Below are 21270 nucleotides of genomic sequence, written 5' to 3'. Positions count from 1 at the left end.
TTCTATCTTTCTCTAGGCTACATTTTCACAAGTCCTCTCTCCTTTGCCACCTCACTAAAGTGAGAATTCTACTCAAGTACGTTTCCTTCAATTCAGCACTCTCTACTTGCATTTTATCATAAAGAAGCAAGGAAAAAATATCACACCTCCAACATTTTCCTGGGAAGTATCAACTAAAAATAGACACTAATCATGCATTCATTATGAAGGAGACAATTTTCTGAGGCCTTTTCCCCAGGTAAAGGTGAAGCCCTTTCTCCAGGTCCCACTAACTTTCTTACTCCGTTCTGAGTTCTACTGACAACCAACAAACAGGTTTGCAAGAGTAACACACACACAGCCTGCTAGAGGCAACCGAAGGCTTTTCTCTCCTATGCCTCAAAATTTAAGCCCTATATAGCCACTGGTGCATTGAAAAACCACTTCCATATGGTTAGGCAGTCAACAGGCACATACAGCGTAAGACTATTTGCTAGTGATGTCACAGTGCTCCTAAGTTCATTTACATTCATTCTACAAATGCTGCTGTGAAATATTTTTCTCTAGACATAGTATGGCTGCTACCACCTGGAAATTAGAGCGAGGTGATTGCTCCAAGCAGAGACTCACAGCTGTGGCCTATGAGCCTCACCAAGCATTAGAATCACTCCCTCCCTCCAGCCTGTCTCCAGCCTGCACATGATTCTGCCCCAACTGCAAAAGTTTCTGGGCGGTGCTAGAGAAGACAAGAGGGAGGGGGTCAACTCAAGGAAGGATTCCATCCATGCAACTTTCAGAAGTGGGTCATCCATCCTAGGATGGGACTTTTCCATGATAAAGCTGTTTTGGTATCATTTACATTCTGGTAACCCTTCACCCAAAGCTCCTGTAACCCAGCCCTCTAAACTCTCTTGTTTAGAGCAAGCTTGACTTAGGAAGAATCATTGTTTTCCATTGTCAGTGGGACTTGTTGAGTATATGTTTGTTTCCCCCAAGGAGAAGTACCAACAGATGCTCACAATATGAAACCATAGAACGATTCATTTCTCAGAACACAGCCCGCTTGCTAAGTGATACCCTATTCAGATTCTAAAAATCTGTGGTAGTTTTTACTGCTGTATAAATTACTATAAACATAGTGAATTCAAACTCATTTACTGTTTCAGTTTCTGTTGGACAGATGTCTAAACCCTGCGTCTGGAGACTCTGTTTAGAAGCCCAGAAGCCTGAAAGGCAGGTTACGGAACAGCCAAGCTACACCCTACATACTTTTCCAAAAACTGAAAAATCTCCAAGTTCAGTTGAGTTCCTAAAAACAAATCAGCTTCTATAGTTGCAAGACAGTCAGTCTACAGGTCCTAGCTCTCCCTCAGATCCTACAATGTGACTCCCTCTGTTTTCAAGACCAACACAGAACAAGATCCTTTTACTAAATCCATCTTAGACTCCAAGCTTAAGGGCCAGGAAGACTCCAGGGCCATTTTAAAAAGTCACCTGATTACATCAAACCCACTGAGAATTAATGGTCCATGCTGAAGGTGAACTAAACTGGGAACTTGGTCACACCTCACTTAGAGGAATGTGGGTTTAAATAACAAAGGTCAGGGGGCCTCTTAGGTCCCAGGCTAGCAGTGCCTCTAGGCCTTGCTTAGGAGTAGAGCTCTCAGGAGCCTCTGGAGACCTTGACAGTTTTCCCAGGATGCCTGGAACAGTTTTCCTACCAGCAAGTCATGAGAAATGAAGTTTCCTTGCACTTTCTGAAAGGTGACTGTGGTTTATTTAGTATTTTCCTGCTGACATATTTCCATTTAAAAATAATTGAAAAAGACCACATAATTATTTCACTACGTGTTTTAAATCCCAAATCTGAAGCACTCATGCCAAGTCACATGACACAAGAGAGTCTACTCGCACTCCAGGCCACACGCTGTCCACTGTACAAACATAATGAACATCACAATTTCCAACTGTACCACCCACTAAGTATTTTATAAAGGAGGGCGTTCATTTATTCATTCTTTGTTTTGTTTCATATAGGACTTATTCTATTTAATAAAACATATGAACCCAGGCTTATATTTACATCTTATTTATTACATCTTTCATTTAACCTTTTACATGCTAATTTATTGCAAGTCTTCTACATGAGCTACTAGTCTCTTTGTACAAAGTTTTGGCTATGACAGATACTTCATCTCAGAAGTTAGCCAATATTTTATAATCATCTTTTCTTCTACAGTTTCAAATTCATCAAATGGTGAGGATTTTTATTTAACTCTGCACACCGGGAGTGCTCACCCCCACTGCTGCTTTGGTACAGGAGGGAGTCACCCCACTTGCCAAGCAGTTCTTTTCTTACGAAATTTTTATTAAATATCAATGATTCTTCCACGATAGTTAAACCAAAAGAAACTCTGAGTATGAAAACTAATATATCAGATAATTTAATTTAGAATACATAAATGATTACTCTTTAAAAATATGCATCTATGATTAAATTAAATAATCATATATGAAAATGCATCTTTAGAAATGTATTTCATGGGCTGGAGAGATGGCTCAGAGGTTAAGAGCATTGCTTGCTCTTCCAAAGGTCCTGAGTTCAATTCCCAGCAACCACATGGTGGCTCACAACCATCTGTAATGGGATCTGGTGCCCTCTTCTGGGCTGCAGGCATACACACAGACAGAATATTGTATACATAATAAATAAATATAAAAAAAAGAAATGTATTTCAGTATTGCCTGCAACTATTAGGACATCTGAGGAGAAAGAGTTACCCTACAGCATTTCAGTGAGGAACGTTTCCTTGATTTCCTGAAACTGAATCACATTTATACGGAAGAGTTTCACAAATAATAAGAACTATGAGTTCAAGATAAATATTAAACAACTTTAACCCTGAATCTGAACAGGGAGTCTATACATTTAATTCAATTCTTAGTTTTCATTTTTTATCTTAGTATTCAAAACTCATGGAAATAATAGCACTGTTGAGAATAATGCTCATTCTAACTCATAGTGATGAGTTCAAAGGAGGAGGAGGTAGTTGTATCTGCTTATTAACCCATGACTTCTTCCTAATTAAATGTCCTTCAAAGGAAAAAATATCAAAGTGTAAGCCAAGTGGAACATTTTCTACAAGTGCCAAATAGAATTGCACTTATCAAATTCTCTGTTTCTATCAAAGCCAAGAACGTCTCCTTTGCATGAATAAATTCAGTGGTGTATGACAAGGTTGCCAATTCCAGACAAGAACAACAGAAACATGTTAGTTTCTAGGGCTGGCACAGTAAATTGGCACAAGCAGAATTTCTTCGTTTACAGTTCTGAGAGCTACAGACAGACATCCAGATGTCAACAGGGTTCTTAGGGCTCTGGAGCAGACTTTGCACCCAGATCCCTGCCCCTTTCTTAGCTTCTGGTATTGCCAGTTATCCTTTATCCCTTAAAGATTTAATTCTCCAGTCTGAAGAAGATATTATCTCAAATATCATTACATAATATTCATTCTCCCCTTCTTCCCGTGTGTGTGTTGTGTGTTGTGTGTGTGTGTGTGTAAGAGACACCAGTCAGATTAGTGTTGGCCACATTAATTAGTTTCATTGGAAAGACCCTACTTTCCAATAAGGTCACATTTGGGAGTTAGAACTTGAACACTATTTGGGGAAACACAATTCAGTTTATAACAGGGGTCAGGGCAGTAAGAATCACACCAAAGGTCTCCCTAACACATATCACTTTACCAATTCCTTCCGATGCTGTGGTTCACACTACTGGCAAATTAATTTCTGTGGTAAATTACATGTTAGATTAATTTCTAAAGGGCTCTGAACCTGATGATAACATATGAAGCTATATACTAATTATAAAAAAATTAAAATAAGTTTTTTTTCTGAGTTTTGAAATTATGAGTACTTTTTCTTTTAAGTATTCACTTCTAACCTTTATTCTGGTTGGTTGGAAACTACTTCCTTTTGTGATAAATCAACGTCGATCATAAGTTGAAGTCCTAGTCATCCCTGTCCCACAGAAGAAAAGACTATATTTGGATGTTACCAAGATAAAGTAATTGTATCATCCCTAATTCAAAGTGGCTGGTGTTCTCATAAGAAATTAGGGCCCAGCACCCAAGGAAACAATGGAAGACAGCGAGAAGATAGCCAGCTGCCCATCTACAAGCTATGGCTTCAGAAGACAGCAGGGAAACATAGCTCTGGTGTTTCCCCTGCCTCTGGATAATCAGGTAACTCAACCAGGACATTCCTTAGGTTTTTTTTTTACACATTAAAAGTCATTCTATGGAAACTGAAATGCATATTTATTTGTTCAGTATTAATAAATGGCATTTAATTGGGCATCAGGGAAGTTTATCTAGTCTGCTTAGCTTTGCCCAATATCCCAAAAGTAAGACTCATGTTCTTTTTTTATTGCACCCAATATCTGCCCAGCAGTCAAGACTAAGATGCATGTTGTACAACCACCCTCAGAGAAAACGGGAAAATAGTGGAAAAAAAATGCTCAGCATTGAAGAGAAATAAAACTGGTAAGACTATGAAACTTAGAGAAATTTTCTGTGAATCAGAAAAACATCACACAAAGCTGCAAAGTAATTTTCTCAAATTTGCAGAGCTAAGGCAAGACTCGAACTTAACTACCTGTTTATTTTTTCTTAAACACCACCAAAGCAGAACCTATTAAAACATATTCACATTACAGGTTTGTGCAGAACTATATGCTTAACACTAACTGTAAGCCAAATTTCTAAAGTGGAAATTTTATATACTACAATTTACTACAATTCAAAAATTAAACTATAATAAAAATATATATTATGGAAAATATTTTAATTACTATCTAGAATTTCTACTGTATGTACAGAAATTTTTACTAGCATATAATCTAATTATTACTGAAGACAAAACAATGCACAAACATGAAGGCTTAGAGTAACAATTCTTCAATATCTTACAAATAGCATTTAGTGCATTTTTCATATTTTTCCTACCTTTCTTAGTTTCAGAAGTAAAAATGCAAATGGCATAATAGGGAAATAGTAATTTAGACAAGTTAACTCAGATTCATACTGGAATGAGAGCAAACTAGGTTCCTACTCCCAAGAGTTTGAAGCCAACTGTAAAAGTAAGCAGTGTGGTCATCACCCCTGCTGCAGCGTGGTCATCATGACCTCTGCTGCAGTGTGGTCATCAACCCTGCTGCAGCATGGTCATCATCACCCCTGCTGCAGCGTGGTCATCAACCCTGCTGCAGCGTGGTCATCATCACCCCTGCTGCAGCGTGATCATCATCACCCCTGCTGCAGCGTGGTCATCATCACCCCTGCTGCAGCGTGGTCATCATCACCCCTGCTGCAGCGTGGTCATCATCACTCCTGCTGCAGCGTGGTCATCATCACCCCTGCTGCAGCGTGGTCATCATCACTCCTGCTGCAGCGTGGTCATCATCACCCCTGCTGCAGCGTGACCATCATCACCCCTGCTGCAGCGTGGTCATCATCACCCCTGCTGCAGCGTGGTCATCATCACCCTCTGCTGCAGCGTGACCATCATCACCCCTGCTGCAGCGTGGTCATCATCACCCCTGCTGCAGCGTGGTCATCATCACCCCTGCTGTAGTGTGACCACCATCACCCCTGCTGCAGCGTGACCATCATCACCCCTGCTGCAGCGTGGTCATCATCACCCCTGCTGCAGCGTGGTCATCATCACCCTCTGCTGCAGCGTGGTCATCATCACCCCTGCTGCAGCGTGGTCATCAACACCCCTGCTGCAGTTAGGGATAGCTCTGGCCCTTGGAATAACAATACAAGAGATGAGTATCACTTCAATGTAGGATCTTCCTTAAGGGTTATAGATACAGGTTTCTCTCCCACCTGGTCCTGCAGCTGTTCAGTCCCAAAGAAACACACAGAAGTCTACATTAATTATACGCTGTTGGCCTAGTATCTCAGGCTTCTTATTAATTCTTTAATTTACATCTTAACCCATAATTATTTTCTGAATTAGCCACGTGGCTTGGTACCTTTTAGCATTCCCATCTTGCATCCTCTGTGTCTGCGTGATGACTTCAGACTGAGCTTTTCCTCTTTCCAGAATTCTCCTGTTCTGGTCACCCCACTTATACATTCTGCCTTGCTACTGGCCAATCAGCATTTTATTAAACCAATACAAGTGACAAATATTTACAGGGAATGAGAGCATTGTCCCACAGCACTTTTTTTTTTCAAAATAAAAACTCTGAATCTAATCTCCTTTGTTTAGTTTTCTTCTTGACCATTATATCCATAAAAACTTGTAACCAACACTCTAAACAAAGACACACATCCATAATCCATTTTGGGGAATGTGGGTATAGTTTTCCAGGCTACTTCCTGCAGTTTGGGGATGCTGATAATCTTATGGGGACCTAAAGAAAATTTAGGATTATGGTCAAGTCCTGACTAGAATATTCTGTGAGGCTTGATCATGTCAGCCAGCAATCTTGTGGCTGTTCTGGATGTAGAATTCAGAGGAAACTCCTACAGAGGTCCTCTGAAATGGTGCATCATCTGGGCCATTCGCTCCTATCAGGGATTTCTTCAAGGGGGTCTTCCTTGATCAAACCTGATTTTTCTTAACCCAGAATGAATCTACAGTGCTTCATTTCCTGTGGAAACAAAAGCAAACCCTCTTCTCCAAAGTAACATATCTTTTGACTTAAATTTTGAAGTGAAGGCATTTTCGAAATATTTATGTTGGATTAATCCAGCAGCATTTATGATCAAATGTCTTTTAGCAGCTGTTGCTCCTTCCTCAGCCATCAAACAATTCAAAGACAACACAATAACATACAGTATCCAGACTCTCTGTGTATTTTCCATCTTTATGTGATTTTGTTATAAACTCTATTTCTTTTATTTTTAATTTTTGTTTTTTTGAGACAGGGTTTCTCTGTGTATCTTTGGCTGACCTTGAACTCACAGAGATCCTCCTGCCTCTGCCTCCCAAGTGTGGGGATTAAAGGTGTGTGCTACCACACCCAACTACCCCATTTCTTCCTTTTTAAGGACTTTATCCTTTTTCTTTTCTCTCCCAAGCCTACATATATTTTTAAACACACTGTAAACTGTATAGAGGTTTTTTTGTCTGAATCTATCTTTACTATATTTCTCTCTTTTTCTGATCCTGTGAGGCTTTAATTTGCTAAATGATATGGTTAGGATTAAAGCCGCAGCTTTCATGGCTAGACCTACCGCATTCCTTAGCTTTCTAAGAATCTAGCTTCATGGTAGAGGTACTGGCAGGAGCCATGTTTATTGCCACAACTCTGTGGAGTTTCAAGGTCCCTGCTATCACAATAAGCCTACTGTCAGCTATTTATGAACACCATTAAAGTGTTTGGTGGCAGGGCCTCTTAAAAGAGCTGCAAGGTTTTTGCAGGTAAAGCTGAGTCAGGAAGCCTCTCTTAAACAAGACATACTAGCCTCTACAAACAGAGCCCACCTGAGAAAATGCTGCTACCAAGAAGCTGTGCTTAACTCTGTTCCTTTGTGTCTAGAATTACTTCCCAAACTCCCTCAGGTTTTATATGGATGTAGTTGTCCATGTTGGCGCCATTTATTGACAGAGTTTTTTTTTTTATGTCAGTGGTTTTAGGGTGCTCTCTTTCCCTTTTGCTTCAGTAACTGACAATATTTAAAGACTGACTGTTCCTCAGAGATTCTGGGGTAAAGAGGGCAATGAGGAATAGTGTTTTCAACAAGCCCACAAAGGATGTACAGAGAAGCAAAATAAGTTATTGAAGCAAATCACTGAGAATTTAAGAGTTACTACAGCATAATGCAGACAATATATCCTGTTTAATGTAGAATATAAGTACCAAATATAGAGCACTTGTATTAAGCAATGAAGAACAGATTCCTACAAATGAAAGATGGAAGAATAGCCAAAGCATTGCAGATTTTGGCCCCGTTTGCCTCTTCCTAGTTTGGGAAAGCTACTTTGATAAAAATCTTCAGAGCACCATAGAATTTCTGAAAGCCAAAGCAGTCAGGTGGAGCCAGTGCTGCTGCAGTGGGCAGCCCCACAGCTCTGGCAAACCCTTTATTCTGCCCTCCTTGTCGAGAGCCAATGCTGAGAAAAACTGGAATCCTGGTCCACTACCTCTCACCGGCAGCCACGTGAAGACACAGTACCAGAACAAGGTCTGTATGTGAAGACCAGGGCCCATTGCTAGCAAGGTTCTATCCGTCCAACTGTTCGCAGCCATCACAGGGAATCTCTTTCTAAGGATGCATTTAGTCCTGCCCCAGTTCCTTGTATACTGCTGCTCTCATAAACACTTCGGCCATCTGAACTTTGAGCAGGCTTCACCTTGCTCTGTGAGCTGTGTGGGCAATCCTCTTACAGATCTAGATTTGGGAACTCCATCAGTTCACTTCTTTTATCAATTTTACATCCATGAACACCACAGTGCAAAGTGCCAAGCTATGCCTTATATAATAGTGCTAAGTCAAGGATGGGGGAGGGGTAGACAATAAACACCAGGCTTTGTTTACTGTAAAATGCCCCTCTTGTGTATTTCTCACGAAGGGACCTTTTATCTGCCAACACATTTTAGACTGGCTTGTAACTCCCCATCAATGTCTACCACATTTTCTTAGAGACTCTGTATTAGTTACCTTTCATTGCTGTGACCAAAGTACCTGATTAAAACAAATCAAGGCAGGAAGGATTCATTTGGGCTCCCAGTTTCACAGGCTCAGTTCACAGAAGGCTGGCCCCATGAGCTTGGGCAAACATGATGGCTGAAGGAGCACGTGACAGAGGAAGTTCACCACTTCGTGTGGAACAGGAATCAGAGCAAGCAACAGGAAGGGGTGAAGGATAATATATTAAAGACCCCACACCTAATGACATTCTTATTTCCACTAGGTCCACCTCCAAATTTTCACAACACCACAAAACAGGGCCTGTAACTGGGGGACAACATTTTAGGATGGGACAGGACAAGCAGGGAGAGAGCCACTTGTTTCTTCTCAACTGCTTAGCCCTGAAATAATCACACAAAACTGCATTAATGAAATCACTGCTTGGTCCATTAGCTCTAGCTTCTTATTGGCTAACTCCTACATTTTAATTTAACCCATCTCCATTAATCTGTGCATCACCACGAGGTCGTGGCCTACCAGCAAAGTTTCAGCACATCTGTCTCTGGCAGGGGCTTCATGGCTTCTCCCTGACTCCACCCTTCTTTCTCACATCATTCAGTTTAGTTTTCCCCACCTAGCCCTGTTCTTCTGCCCTATCACAAGCCAAGACAGTTCCTTTATCCATTAGCCAAAAAAAGCAACACATAGACAGAAGGGCCTCCTACATTACCACGAGAAAACCATATCAAAACTGTAACAATATCCTTAAAAATAGTACTATGCAAACAACCCATATTTGATTATCATCAGTTCCTAACACTGGTTCCCTTAATGTTCAGTTATTTCATTAAGAGTATTTAACAGGTTTCCCACAGTGAACTTATTTGTGAGACTGGACAACATACTGCCATGTTTTTCTGCCCAGTGACATGGGCATGCCACTGACAAATGAGGCAGCAGAGACATCCTTCTGTTGGAATTCTTATTCCTGGTAAGCTCTCTCTAATGAATAGTAGCCAACAAGAATTTCTATATCACTACACTGACCAAATATCATCATTTTGACTTGCAACAATTCAAGGTTTCTTGATTTTGATGCGTCTGATACTTGGACCATATGGCTCTTTGTTGTCGGTACCATCTTCTGCACTGCAGCAGAGATAGTGGATCTCACCTCCTCCTACCTGTAACAGTGAAAGTCGTCTCTCAACATTGCCAAATGATGAGTGTGACAAGCATCCTGCTAGATCTCCAGCTCCACAGGAGCACGCACTGATGACAGGGTAAGTACTAGGACCAAATGTCCATCTGACATATATTCTTGACATGGAAACTGACACAGAGCTTCCCCTGAGATCCCACTGGCAAACAGATCAAAGAACTCTGTGTACAAGTCAAGAGGTTAGACTGATTCTCAAGAGAAAGAAAACAACTGAATCTTGACTTTTTTACTTGTTTTCCCCGTAGACTTCGCTACTAACTTCTTTTCACTTCTGCCCTTCTAAAGCAAGCATGACGGAACTGATGTAACTTATGTGTTTTATCTTCCCAGTCAGGTTTAATATAATAGCAGCAGTTACTGACCTCTCACTAGGTCTGCTTTGTATTGCCGCCCACTCACATTTAACGTAGCTATGCCCTCAGATTGGTGGCACTATAAGATGCTGTATTTTCAGAGGTCACTTTAGCTTGCCTTGCCCTAGTGTGGAAGGCAGAAGCCCAAAGTTAAAGACTGATCTGTACATACAACCTGACCGGCAAATACAACACTCATCAAGATGGCACCATAGGCTAATCCTTGGAGAAAAGAAATGATTTTATCTTTAATGCCAACTATTAATATACACAACATACACACATACACACACTCACATACACACATCTAGAAATAGTCCCATAAACTGTGGAGATTATATACTATGAATATTTCATGCCAAAAGTACGTTCCGTATGAATCAAAGATGAAGCATAACAAAGAAAACTTAAGAGCTGTATGAAAACATTTGGAGGACAGTATTTAATAAAATTGGGATGAAGATTTCTTCATTCAATGTCTAAAGTTCACAAATCTTATGAGAGACTTTTCATAGCATTTTACTTCTAGAAATTTATCTTTTAGCTATATTTACATGTGCATATGTACATACATCATAACACACAAGACGATACAGCAACATGAATAAGAGTCTGAAATGCTGTGAATGCTGAGATGCTAGGGAAGTGACGAAGATTTACTGAACACATTAGTCACTGCCTTACAATGGGAAAATGACCAGGAGAGGTGTAAAGATGCGGGTATAAGATAACAACAAAGATAAGATAAAGATGCTGGTATGTAGTTAGGTGAAACAGGTTAAGAAAGCCTGTATGCAACGCCCTTTCTACTAAGAGATTTGTTTTCACCTCTACGCCTATACGGTAACTACTATGAAGAAAGGACAACTTGTACCATTCTCTTTGGAAAGGAAGATCTCTGCTGTCATTGTGTATCCTGTGACACAGAAATTTCTTCTTATGGTCTACACTGAGTGTAACACACACAACCCCAAGAGAACATAGCTCAAAAGAGTACATCACAACAGAATAGCAGATATCCTATTTGTATGTAAACAGAGAATTCTTACCTTTCTCTGCAAAATTTGAGGGAATGTAGTATGGCAGGCCTTTTCTGACGTAAATTCCACAAGTGTAAGGTGTCATCAGCCAAGGCACTCACGAGGGCTCCCTTGAAAACAGAGTGTATCTTATATACAACAATGGATTTTATATGGAACAATGTCACAACCGTGTTTCCAAAGAGCTGCCAAAATAGCTTCACTATGAAGCCCTTTTGCCAATAGATTATAGTTATAAAAATATTTGTCTCATCCAAATTCTCACCAGCAGATTTAGAAAAGTATGTTGTTACACACACACACATACACACACACACACACACATATTAATTTTTTAACTTCTATGGTGATTTAACACCTTATAATCCAAAGTATACTAGGATCTGGTGTGAGGGTTAAAATCTCTAAAATTATTAGATATCAGACTGCAAGTCATCTGGTCGTTAGTATAAATACTTGCTTTACTAAAAACAAAATATAAAATAAAGGAACCTTATTTTATCTATGTACATCAAACACAAATGGAAGTCCTTTATTTAGATTATAGCAACAAAATAATGACACTATTCAGCCCCAAACAATCGAACCCCCTGATTAACTGGTCACGTTAAAACGCCCTGTTAGTTTATACTATCACTCATGGGTAAGACAGTGAGTGGCCCGAGAGCCACACAAGTGGCTCGGTCTTGCTCAGGTCCCACAAATCAGAATTTTCAGAGCAAGGACCTTGGCTTGTGCATTTCCATTAAAGTCTCAGAGAAGACAGTGATACATAAAAAGGAAGAGCAATATGTTGATTAAGGGGTTGACTTAGTAACCTGTCTAAACTTATTAAAATACCTTTGTCAACTGAGCCATCTTGCTGGCCCATCTTTCATACATATTTTGGGACTTATTCCATAGACCCTAAGCATCTGGAGCCAAAAAAATGTCTTTAGACTATCCTCAAATTTAAAGAAAGTGGAGCCTTTCTCAAGCAGTCTCCTTGGAAGTTGTCTCCTATACTGTAAAATGGTATTTTCCCTAGCTCCTTTAGCACTTCATTTTCAGAAGCAAAACCAATAAGCAACACAACACACTTTTGAATAGAAACTGCTTCCCGGGATACGTTCTGCAGCGCTGGGTTAGAGGATATTCTCTTACCTATAATGTACTCTGTACTTAACACTATCTCAATATGAACTTTTTGATGTTATGTAACTTTCAAAGTCCTTGAAATAATAATTAAAATATACCATCAGGAATCAAAAATACCTACCCACACAGTTTACTTGCAACATTATTCCAAGAAAACATATTGGGTGACTATCTGTGGTAACACCTTAATATGAATAATGACTGCCTCTGACTCACAAGAAATTACATTTTTGTTCAAATATTTAAATATGAGTATATGTAAGCAATCTGAAAAACCAGACATGTTCTAATTTCAGCTCTATGTAGGAGGAATAAACACAAGTCACTAACCTCATTAATCAAGAACTGGAGTTGAATTACTGCCGCTCCACTGTCGTGTTGGCAATAACACTCCACTCCTGGACGACCAAAGCTGCCATCGGGCCCATTAAGGAGTTTTTAGCATGTATATGTTTTAAAGAAAGTTTCTGATTATCTAACTAAGAAACATTATGATGTGGTGTTTAATCCAGAGTACTTAATGAGGCTGAGATAATCAGGGCTTTAATTTTCTTTTATATAATCACAATTCTTTTTTTTTTTTTTTAGATTTTTCGAGACAGGGTTTCTCTGTAGCTTTGGAGCCTGTCCTGGCACTAGCTCTTGTAGACCAGGCTGGCCTAGAACTCACAGAGATCCGCCTGCCTCTGCCTCCCGAGTGCTGGGATAAAGAATATAGTTTTAAAACAAATAGGAAAACTGCTCCCTCTAGAAAAAAAAACATAAAGCATTAAAATCAGTAATAAACAAAACAAGATAATATAAAGTTCATTAATATAACTTTACTTTGACCCAAACTATTCTGTTCCTCTCAAAGTAACAAGAGGAAAGATGGTAGTTGATCTTCAGAGTACTGATTTTTCCCCTAGCAGGCAACTGTCACTTTGAAATATCCTTTTTCTTCTGTCATTTTTCAATCCCACAGTGTCATTTTTAAACTAAAAATATAACCAATAACTAACTATATAACCATGCTGCTCAGTGCAGCATGAGAATAACACTCAGTGTTCCAATGCTTTTCAACTAGCGTGGAAGGGAACTGTTAAAACTTTGCGTATGTACAGCATACATTAACTAATATACTTTGTGTTGGGTATTATTGTAAATGTCATATAAATTAATTCACTTAGCTGTCATAATCCAGAAAAAAATATTATTTTTCCCCATTTAAACTAAACAGACAAGGAAAGGGAAGCACAGAAGTTAGTGAAAGTGAGATCTGTGTATACCAGAAACTGGCAGAATACAGTCCTAACAACCATCATGGCTCCATGGTCTCCACTGTCCTCTCCTCACTTCTCCTTCTGCTTCCCAGTGCTTGGGATGAACCTCAATTTTGCACATGTTAAGTACATATTCTACTAGGTCATATCCCTACCTCTATTCTCTTAGATACACTGAATAAAGATTAAAACGTAACAAACACACACACTTCCAGAATTTTCTGTGAAGTACTGTTGGAATGCGTTATACTTTCATTAACCTGAAACCAGAATGCAGTCATTTTAACACATCACTATTCTATTTTTGGTGGTTAGGAATAATACAAAGTAAAAAGGCAAGTTTAAAACATTTGATGTGTTTTAATACACTCCAGCCTTCTGTGGAGGTGCAGAGACCATTTTGCAATCTAATTAGGCATGTCGTGAAGCTCTGCTCAATGCAAAAGCAACTGCACCATAAGTTAAATTCTATTTTGTATACTTTTCCTTTCTTGCTATACATCAACCTCAGGGTCCCACTCATGAAACCAGATGCTCTTCTACCACTGAGCCATACATCCCTCCAATCTCTAGATCTCTTGACAGCAGTCAAAGACATTTTCTTCAGCTTCGGCTGTTACTGGAGCTCAACATTGTTTTTTAGAAGCAAAACACAACCACAGCTATCTGACTATAAGATTTGTAGATCAGCCTTGTCTCTGAGAACTTTAAAAGATACTAGCAGTGAGACAGGAATACAGCCTTATGAGCTGAGTGTGGTGGTGCATGCCTGTAATTGCAAGGCTGAGGTCAGCTGGAACTTTGATTTTCAAAAACCAGAGGCTAAGGATATAGCTCATTTTACAAACTTGCCTACTTTATATAAAACTGTAGACTTCCATCTCCAGTAACATAAACACCAAAGATTCTTATTATTGTTTTCCAATCGACAGTTATGTTAACCACATGGGACAAGATGGAAAATTGTAAACAATAGTTTTCTGAAATCTTCTTAAAGTATACATTCTTGATTTTCTATAAAACAGACATGTTCTGCAATTCAGATTTTAACAAGTTATGCAATAGTATGGAGAATTGCTTTATAAGAATATATAATATAATAGACAAAAACAGATTTAAAAATAAACAAGTGACTGCTAGGAGCAAAGACTATAAAAGCAGCTCTCCTCATTGGGGCAGTCTTAGAAGAAGCCTCCTGGACTTGAAAATTCTCTTTACCTTGGGTGTTGATTAGTAGTTTAACATAGAAAACATCTTTTAAGTTCAGATGTCAATCACATTCAAGTCAAGAAAGCTTTTATTCTTGTGCTTACAGATCCACAGTGCTACACAAAACTGCCCTGTACAACCTAATACAGTCGCCTAAACAGAACAACTCTTACCATCCACCAAACCATAAGCATTATGCCTTAGTACATCTTTGTACTTAGTCTAAGAAGTCATACTTCCCAGAGTTCCTGATTTCATTCCTTTCCCTTTGGCTAGAGCAGTACTATGCAGATGTAGCCAGTCTCAAGGGCTACTACTAGCATGGCCCTATGGCCAGAGGATGGTTAGGGAGACATCATAGTAAGTCATTATTGACATTTAGCAAAGAACTTAAATAACTTTAAAGAATGGATATGGTGTGTCTGTGTGTGTGTGTGTGTGTGTGTGTGTGTGTGTGTGTGTGTGTGAGAGAGAGAGAGAGAGAGGGGGGGGGGGAGAGGGAGAAAGAGATAGATCACGGAATATAGCACGGGATAAACATCATGTTCAGATCAAGTAGTGCTGACCCTGGTAGTATGTAAGAGTTCTTACTCTACTGCAAACACAGTGAGTCCCTCTGCAGGAGGAAATGTGTATGTGGGTAGAATGGTTAGCTAGCTAATTCACTTTGGGTGTCACAAGGGCATCTGGGGCACAGTGAGAATTAAGATTTCTACTTCCGAGTCAGTCTATATACCAGCTCTACCATCTTCACTGTGACCTTCAAAGAACTGATCATTCTATCTCTTAATTTCCCAATCCACAAATGCACAAAGACCTATGCAGTCTGGGGTACAGAAATGCAGTGAGCACTAAGATACACATGGACTCATCAAATAATAGCCTTCATGTTATTTAACTCAATGTATTTTTTACAAAATTATTACACCAAAACAAAACATCAGTTGAGAACACACTAACCATGAAACAGCAAGTCATAGCCACAAACATCCACATCTATTCATACCAGTGACTATGCATGTATGCACTGTTACTACAAAATAACCCAACTTTCTAACAATCATCTACTTGATAAAATATTTCCACCATTCACAACCAGATGAAGGCACAAATCTCAAATTCAAGTTAAAAACAAGAGAACTATACATTGAATGATTCTGTTAACATATTTGTTAAATGGAGAAATATCCATTTATTATTCTGTACTCTGATATATTAGTTAATTATGGAAGAAAGGTGACTAATGATAAATGTTTTCCATAGTGTTATTTTGCATTGTCACTCCGAATTCCAGTAATTCTGCTGAAAAGGATACAGATTTCCTCCAGTTTTTCTGCTCTTTGCCTATCAGTAACTAGGATGCCTACCTAAGTAGTCACCTTTGCCTCTGAGGCAAATCTATTACTTTACTTGAGGACCAGCATCTGCCAGTCACTGCTTGTACAGTTTGCCCAGCTTTCTTCATCCAGCAGAAGAGCTGTGGATGCCAGAACTGAAACATGCAACAGTCTGACAAAGATCCTCTGTGTATGCAACAGGGGAAAATACAGAATTACAATAAAAGTAGAAATGAATGAGGAATAGTAAGGAAGTAGTATACAAGGTGGATAAACAGAAACGAATATCAGAACTAGTGAAATCTTAACTTTTGGGTATTGCTAAGTATGGAATGAGTCTTAATTACATGCTACTGCTGATCCACATTAACAGCCCGGAGGGTTCTAAGGACTGATTGATAGAATCAAAGATCACGTGTGCTGGGGAGATGGGTCCAGGATAAAACGCTGTAGGATAAGTACAAGGACCAGAGTCTGGCTCTCCGAACCCATGCAGAGACTGGAGATGTGTGGTGGCTATCTATATTCCTGGAACTCAGAAAGCAGAGACGGCATCCTCGAAGCAAGGTGGCTACCCAAAATAACGCAATCAGGGAGTTCTGGGTTCTAAACGGCCTTACCTTAATAAGTAAAGTGGAGATGATAGGGGAAGACAGCCAATGTCAACATTAAGTGTCTAATGATACCCACTGAGCATGCACACATCCACGAGAATACACACATACATACACCAATCACATAAATCATAGCTAGCAAAGTATTTTACTTATTGTACTGCATATCCATTTCAAAATAAGCCTGAAGTTCACTGTCTAATGACTTCATTGTTGCTATGACTGGGTGGGTGGAAGGGAGGGATAAAGGGGGAATTTAAAGATAACTAAGTTCATTATGCTCCCAACTGAGATACATGGAACATTTAGTACACAAAAAGCATTGTGCTACAGTGTTATGCAAATATAAACATTTATACATGTACTACATTATACACACATGCACGCATGCGCACACACACACACACACACACACACACACACACATACACCCCTAGACACTGGAGAGTAAAGTACAGTGAGTGCAGGGATTGGCGGTGCAGCGCGTTAGCAGAGCTGGCTGTCTCGCACATACAAGACCCAGGCTCCCTGCATACTATTCCATTTATATTGACATCACAAGGAATAAAAGGACTACAAATACATTCGTCCAAACAAAAGCAGGGCTAACATACTATGCAATCTTGCTGACTAAAAGATATGGAGATATCTCACATTCATGGTCAGACAAGTTATACTATAACCACTTCGACAGAATTCCAGCTGTTGGCTGAAAGGAACTGATAACCTGATAAACCTAAAACTCCTATGGAAATGCAAGACACTCAGGATATACAAAACAATCTCTGGAGGCAGCCCAAATATCCTCACAAGAGTGTTCCCAGGAGAAAGAAGCTTCAGTACTATGCCATCATCAAATTCTGCCTCATCACTGAGTCAGCCATGAAGACGATATAACACAATACACTGTGTTCACCGTGGATGCCAAGGCCAACAAGCACCAGATCAAAGAGGCTGTGGAGAAACTCTATGGCACTGATGTGGCCAAAGTCAATACCCTAGTAAGGCCTGATGGAGGGAAGGCCTATGTTCAACTGGTTCCTGATTCTGATGCCCTGGATGTTACTAACAAAACCGGGATCATCTAAACCGAGTCCAGCTACCTAATTCTAAATACACGCCTTTTCACCATTAAAAAAAATAAAATCTGCAATCTTTAAATATTATTCACATAGAAATGCACGATGACAGCAATTTTAAAAGCGTATTGGAAAGCTGGCTGAGCACTCAATTCTAGAGAAGGCGTGGCTAGGAAGAGCATCTACAACCTTAATTTACTAAAGCAGCATAATCCGTAGCACTTTATATACACTTGCTCTTATGCCCACACCTAAGCATAGTCTTCGCCCCCATCAAAGAAACTGCTCTTTGTAACACACGAAGACCACCTGCACCTAAGGCTGAAGGAACACTGCAGAAAAGGGATTTTAAGAGTCCATGGATCAGAGAGTTTGCTGTGAGATTGTATCTCCTAGGAATTTTGGAGGCTATACCACAAAGTCTCACCAACACAACGACATGAGCTGAACAAGGATGACACCAATGACCATGCCACACTGGATGAAGAGATGTCCACGGACCTCAACCCTACACAAAGCCCTAGAAGCAACTGCAGAAAGCTGGGAATGGGAGAGATAACGTCCCCAGGGAAAGAGCACAGGAATAGTTTGTCCAGTGCCAAACACTCAGTTCTGACAACATAACACAAGTAACAGTATACAGACTGGACAGGCTATTTTTAGGAACACAGGTATATGTACATACACAGATATAGAAATACATATACATAAACATGATCAGTGATTAACGAAAAAAGAAGCCACAAGTTTAAAGAAGAGCGGGGAGGAGTATATGGAAGAGTTGAGAGGGAGGGTGAGAGGGAGGAAAGGAGGGAGGAATGGAAGGAGGGACAGAAGGAAGAAAGGGGAAAATATTGCAATTAAATTATAAACTAAAACAAAAACAAGACAAACAAGAAACCACACTTATCACCAGGACTGGACATATGGCTTAGTGGTTAAGAACAATATCTACTCTAAACGAGGGGCCAAGTTCACTTCCCAGCACTAGGATCCAATGCCCTTTCCGGCCTTTGTGGCTACCCCACTAATACAACATATGGGTGCACATATGCAAACCCCCCCCAAAAAATCTTAAAATTATTTTTCAGTATAAAGAACAGAATTCAATTTTGAAGAGATTTGAAGAAAATTTTGAATTTGGAGTTTCTAATTTTAAAGATGTCTGGTTCAACAGAATTAACTGTGTTGACAAAAAAATCTGTCCCCCAAGATATGAATAATAGAAAAACAAGTCACAATATAGTTTGCTCATTCTCGACTTTTATAAACAGGAAGTCTATAGTAAGTACATGTGCATGACTGGAGTTGAAAAATCCAGTTGGAAATCAAAACAGGGAGAATGGTGGGTACATGCTCGTTTGAAAATGCAGGGACACATGGAAGCACAAGGAAGCTATACATGCTTAATAGAGCAAGAAATACAGAATTAGCTGTGATGTAGATATTGACATTCACAAAGATACCCAGCAGAAGCTAAGAACAATGGATGCCTGGGAGAGGAAGGAGAGAAGCAGCGAAGCCTTTAGTAAGCCAGGAAACACGCAGGTCCTCCCAGGAGTTGGATAACGCAGGAAAGATGGAAAGCTAGCGAGTGAAGGCATCAGCATGACCAGAAGAACTTACATGGCTTCCTCTGAGAAGGCCAGGACATGGCCAAGTGCACGCTTTCTACCTAACATCTTTAAACATGACCATATCTACTGATGTAGTGTCTCTTGAGTCTGTTTTTAAAGTGCAGAATAGTTGGAGGACAGAGGTAGCAGGACAGAAGCAGGCCCAACATTCTGTTTTTCCCTGACTATGTCGCTGCAGTTGACTGACTTGAAAAACGGAATTGAGAGTCTTTCCCTAGATCCTGCGCATAGAAGAAAAAGCCTTTCGTGCACACGTCACGCCGCCTCACATCAAGGACTGATGACCAGCTCATCCAGTCTCTCTTCCTTATCCAAAACCACTGGTTTCTTTCCCAGTCGAACTTCTTTCCTCCACTGCTTACAACTCTGAGATCATGGGCTAATTAAATTAATAAAGAGTTAACAGTACTGAAGAACATAAATTTACCTCTGCTTTACCATACTGCAGTTCCTGGAGAGTATACACATGGCAAACCATGAAACAATACTCTGTAACCCACTCAATTAATTTTTCTTATTTGAGAACTTTAACAGGCAAATTATAGTCCTCATCCTCAGAGGTCTTAAGGTTCAGTAACAGAAACATAAAAACAATACAACCATTAGGGACAGACACTGTCCAAGACAAAGCATTGAGTGAGTAACACTGCTTGCAAAGACCAAAGCATGATCATCTGTGCAAATCCCAGCTCACTGAAGAATACACTCGAACTATGACTGTGCCCACATTGTTCTTGTTCCCGCTTACTGATTCTACAGCTACACTGAATTCCGTAGCCACTACCTGATTTCCTTCATTTGGAATTGTCTTAGAGCTTCTATTGCTTCAATGAAACACCATGACCAAATAGCAAGTTGAGGAGGATAGGGTTTGGCTAATACTTCCACATCATAAAAGGAAGTCAGGGCAGGAAATCATACAGGACAGGAACCTGGAGTCAGGAGCTGATGCAGAGGCCATGGAGGGGTGCTACTTACTAGCCTGCTCCCCATGGCTTGCTTAGCCTATTTTCTTATAGAACTCAGGACCACCAGCCCAGGGATGACATCACCCACAATGGGCTGAGCCCTACCCCATGGATCACTAATTAGCAAAATGCGGTACAGGCTTGCCTACAAACCCAGTCTTATGGAGGTATTTTCATTGATGTTTCCTGTCTCAGAAGATGTCAGCTGTGTCAAGGTGACATAAAACTGTGTAGCACAGGGATCTACCCACAGCTTCTGTTTACAACTCTTCTAGTCTGAGGGCTAGGACATCATTAGGCCAGTCTCTGGTAACAGGGAGATAGCAGGCTCTTCTCTTTACTCCCGGAGCTAAAGGAAAAAAATATGCACACAGTAGATATTCAATAAATATTTATGACTAAATGAGCTTTTTAAAACAAGAAGCATGTTTACACGCAGGCATATCTTTTTGGTCTAATATTAGCTCACTTTTCAGATAAACAAAAGTATAGACTGTACTTCTGATTAGACTAGGCTAGGATATAATACAGCTATTAAATCTTCACGGATTGACATTTCCAGCCCATTCATTTTACCCTCTGTCTTAGGCTCCTTTCCTGTGCCTATGATAAAACAATCCAACAATTTAACAGGAAGGATGTGGCTCACATTTCCCAGTTCTAGTCTATCGCTGCCGTAAAGTCCAGGTGGCAGAACGTGAAGCAGCTGTCACATTATAGCCACAGAGAAGAGCAAAGCGCGATGAATGGGTGCCTACGCCCCAGTGCTCGGGCTGCTGTCC

General features: G+C 40.0%; 1 protein-coding gene across 5 annotated transcripts in view; it reads right to left on the bottom strand.

Moving 5' to 3' along the window:
• Stxbp5 (syntaxin binding protein 5) overlaps positions 1 to 21270 on the bottom strand; it is a 140077-nt gene that overhangs the window by 94896 nt on the left and 23911 nt on the right. For all 5 annotated transcript variants that reach the window (XM_075949144.1, XM_075949118.1, XM_075949135.1 and 2 more), the window contains exons 3-4: positions 12713 to 12794; positions 11255 to 11355 (exon numbers count right to left, since the gene is read on the bottom strand). In XM_075949144.1, the coding sequence (XP_075805259.1) occupies positions 11255 to 11355; positions 12713 to 12794 (183 nt within the window). The remainder of the gene's footprint in view (positions 1 to 11254; positions 11356 to 12712; positions 12795 to 21270) is intronic.

This window comes from Microtus pennsylvanicus, chromosome 1, assembly GCF_037038515.1.
Source record: "Microtus pennsylvanicus isolate mMicPen1 chromosome 1, mMicPen1.hap1, whole genome shotgun sequence".
NCBI classification, from domain to species: domain Eukaryota; kingdom Metazoa; phylum Chordata; class Mammalia; order Rodentia; family Cricetidae; genus Microtus; species Microtus pennsylvanicus.
This window is presented reverse-complemented; position numbering and strand designations above follow the sequence as displayed.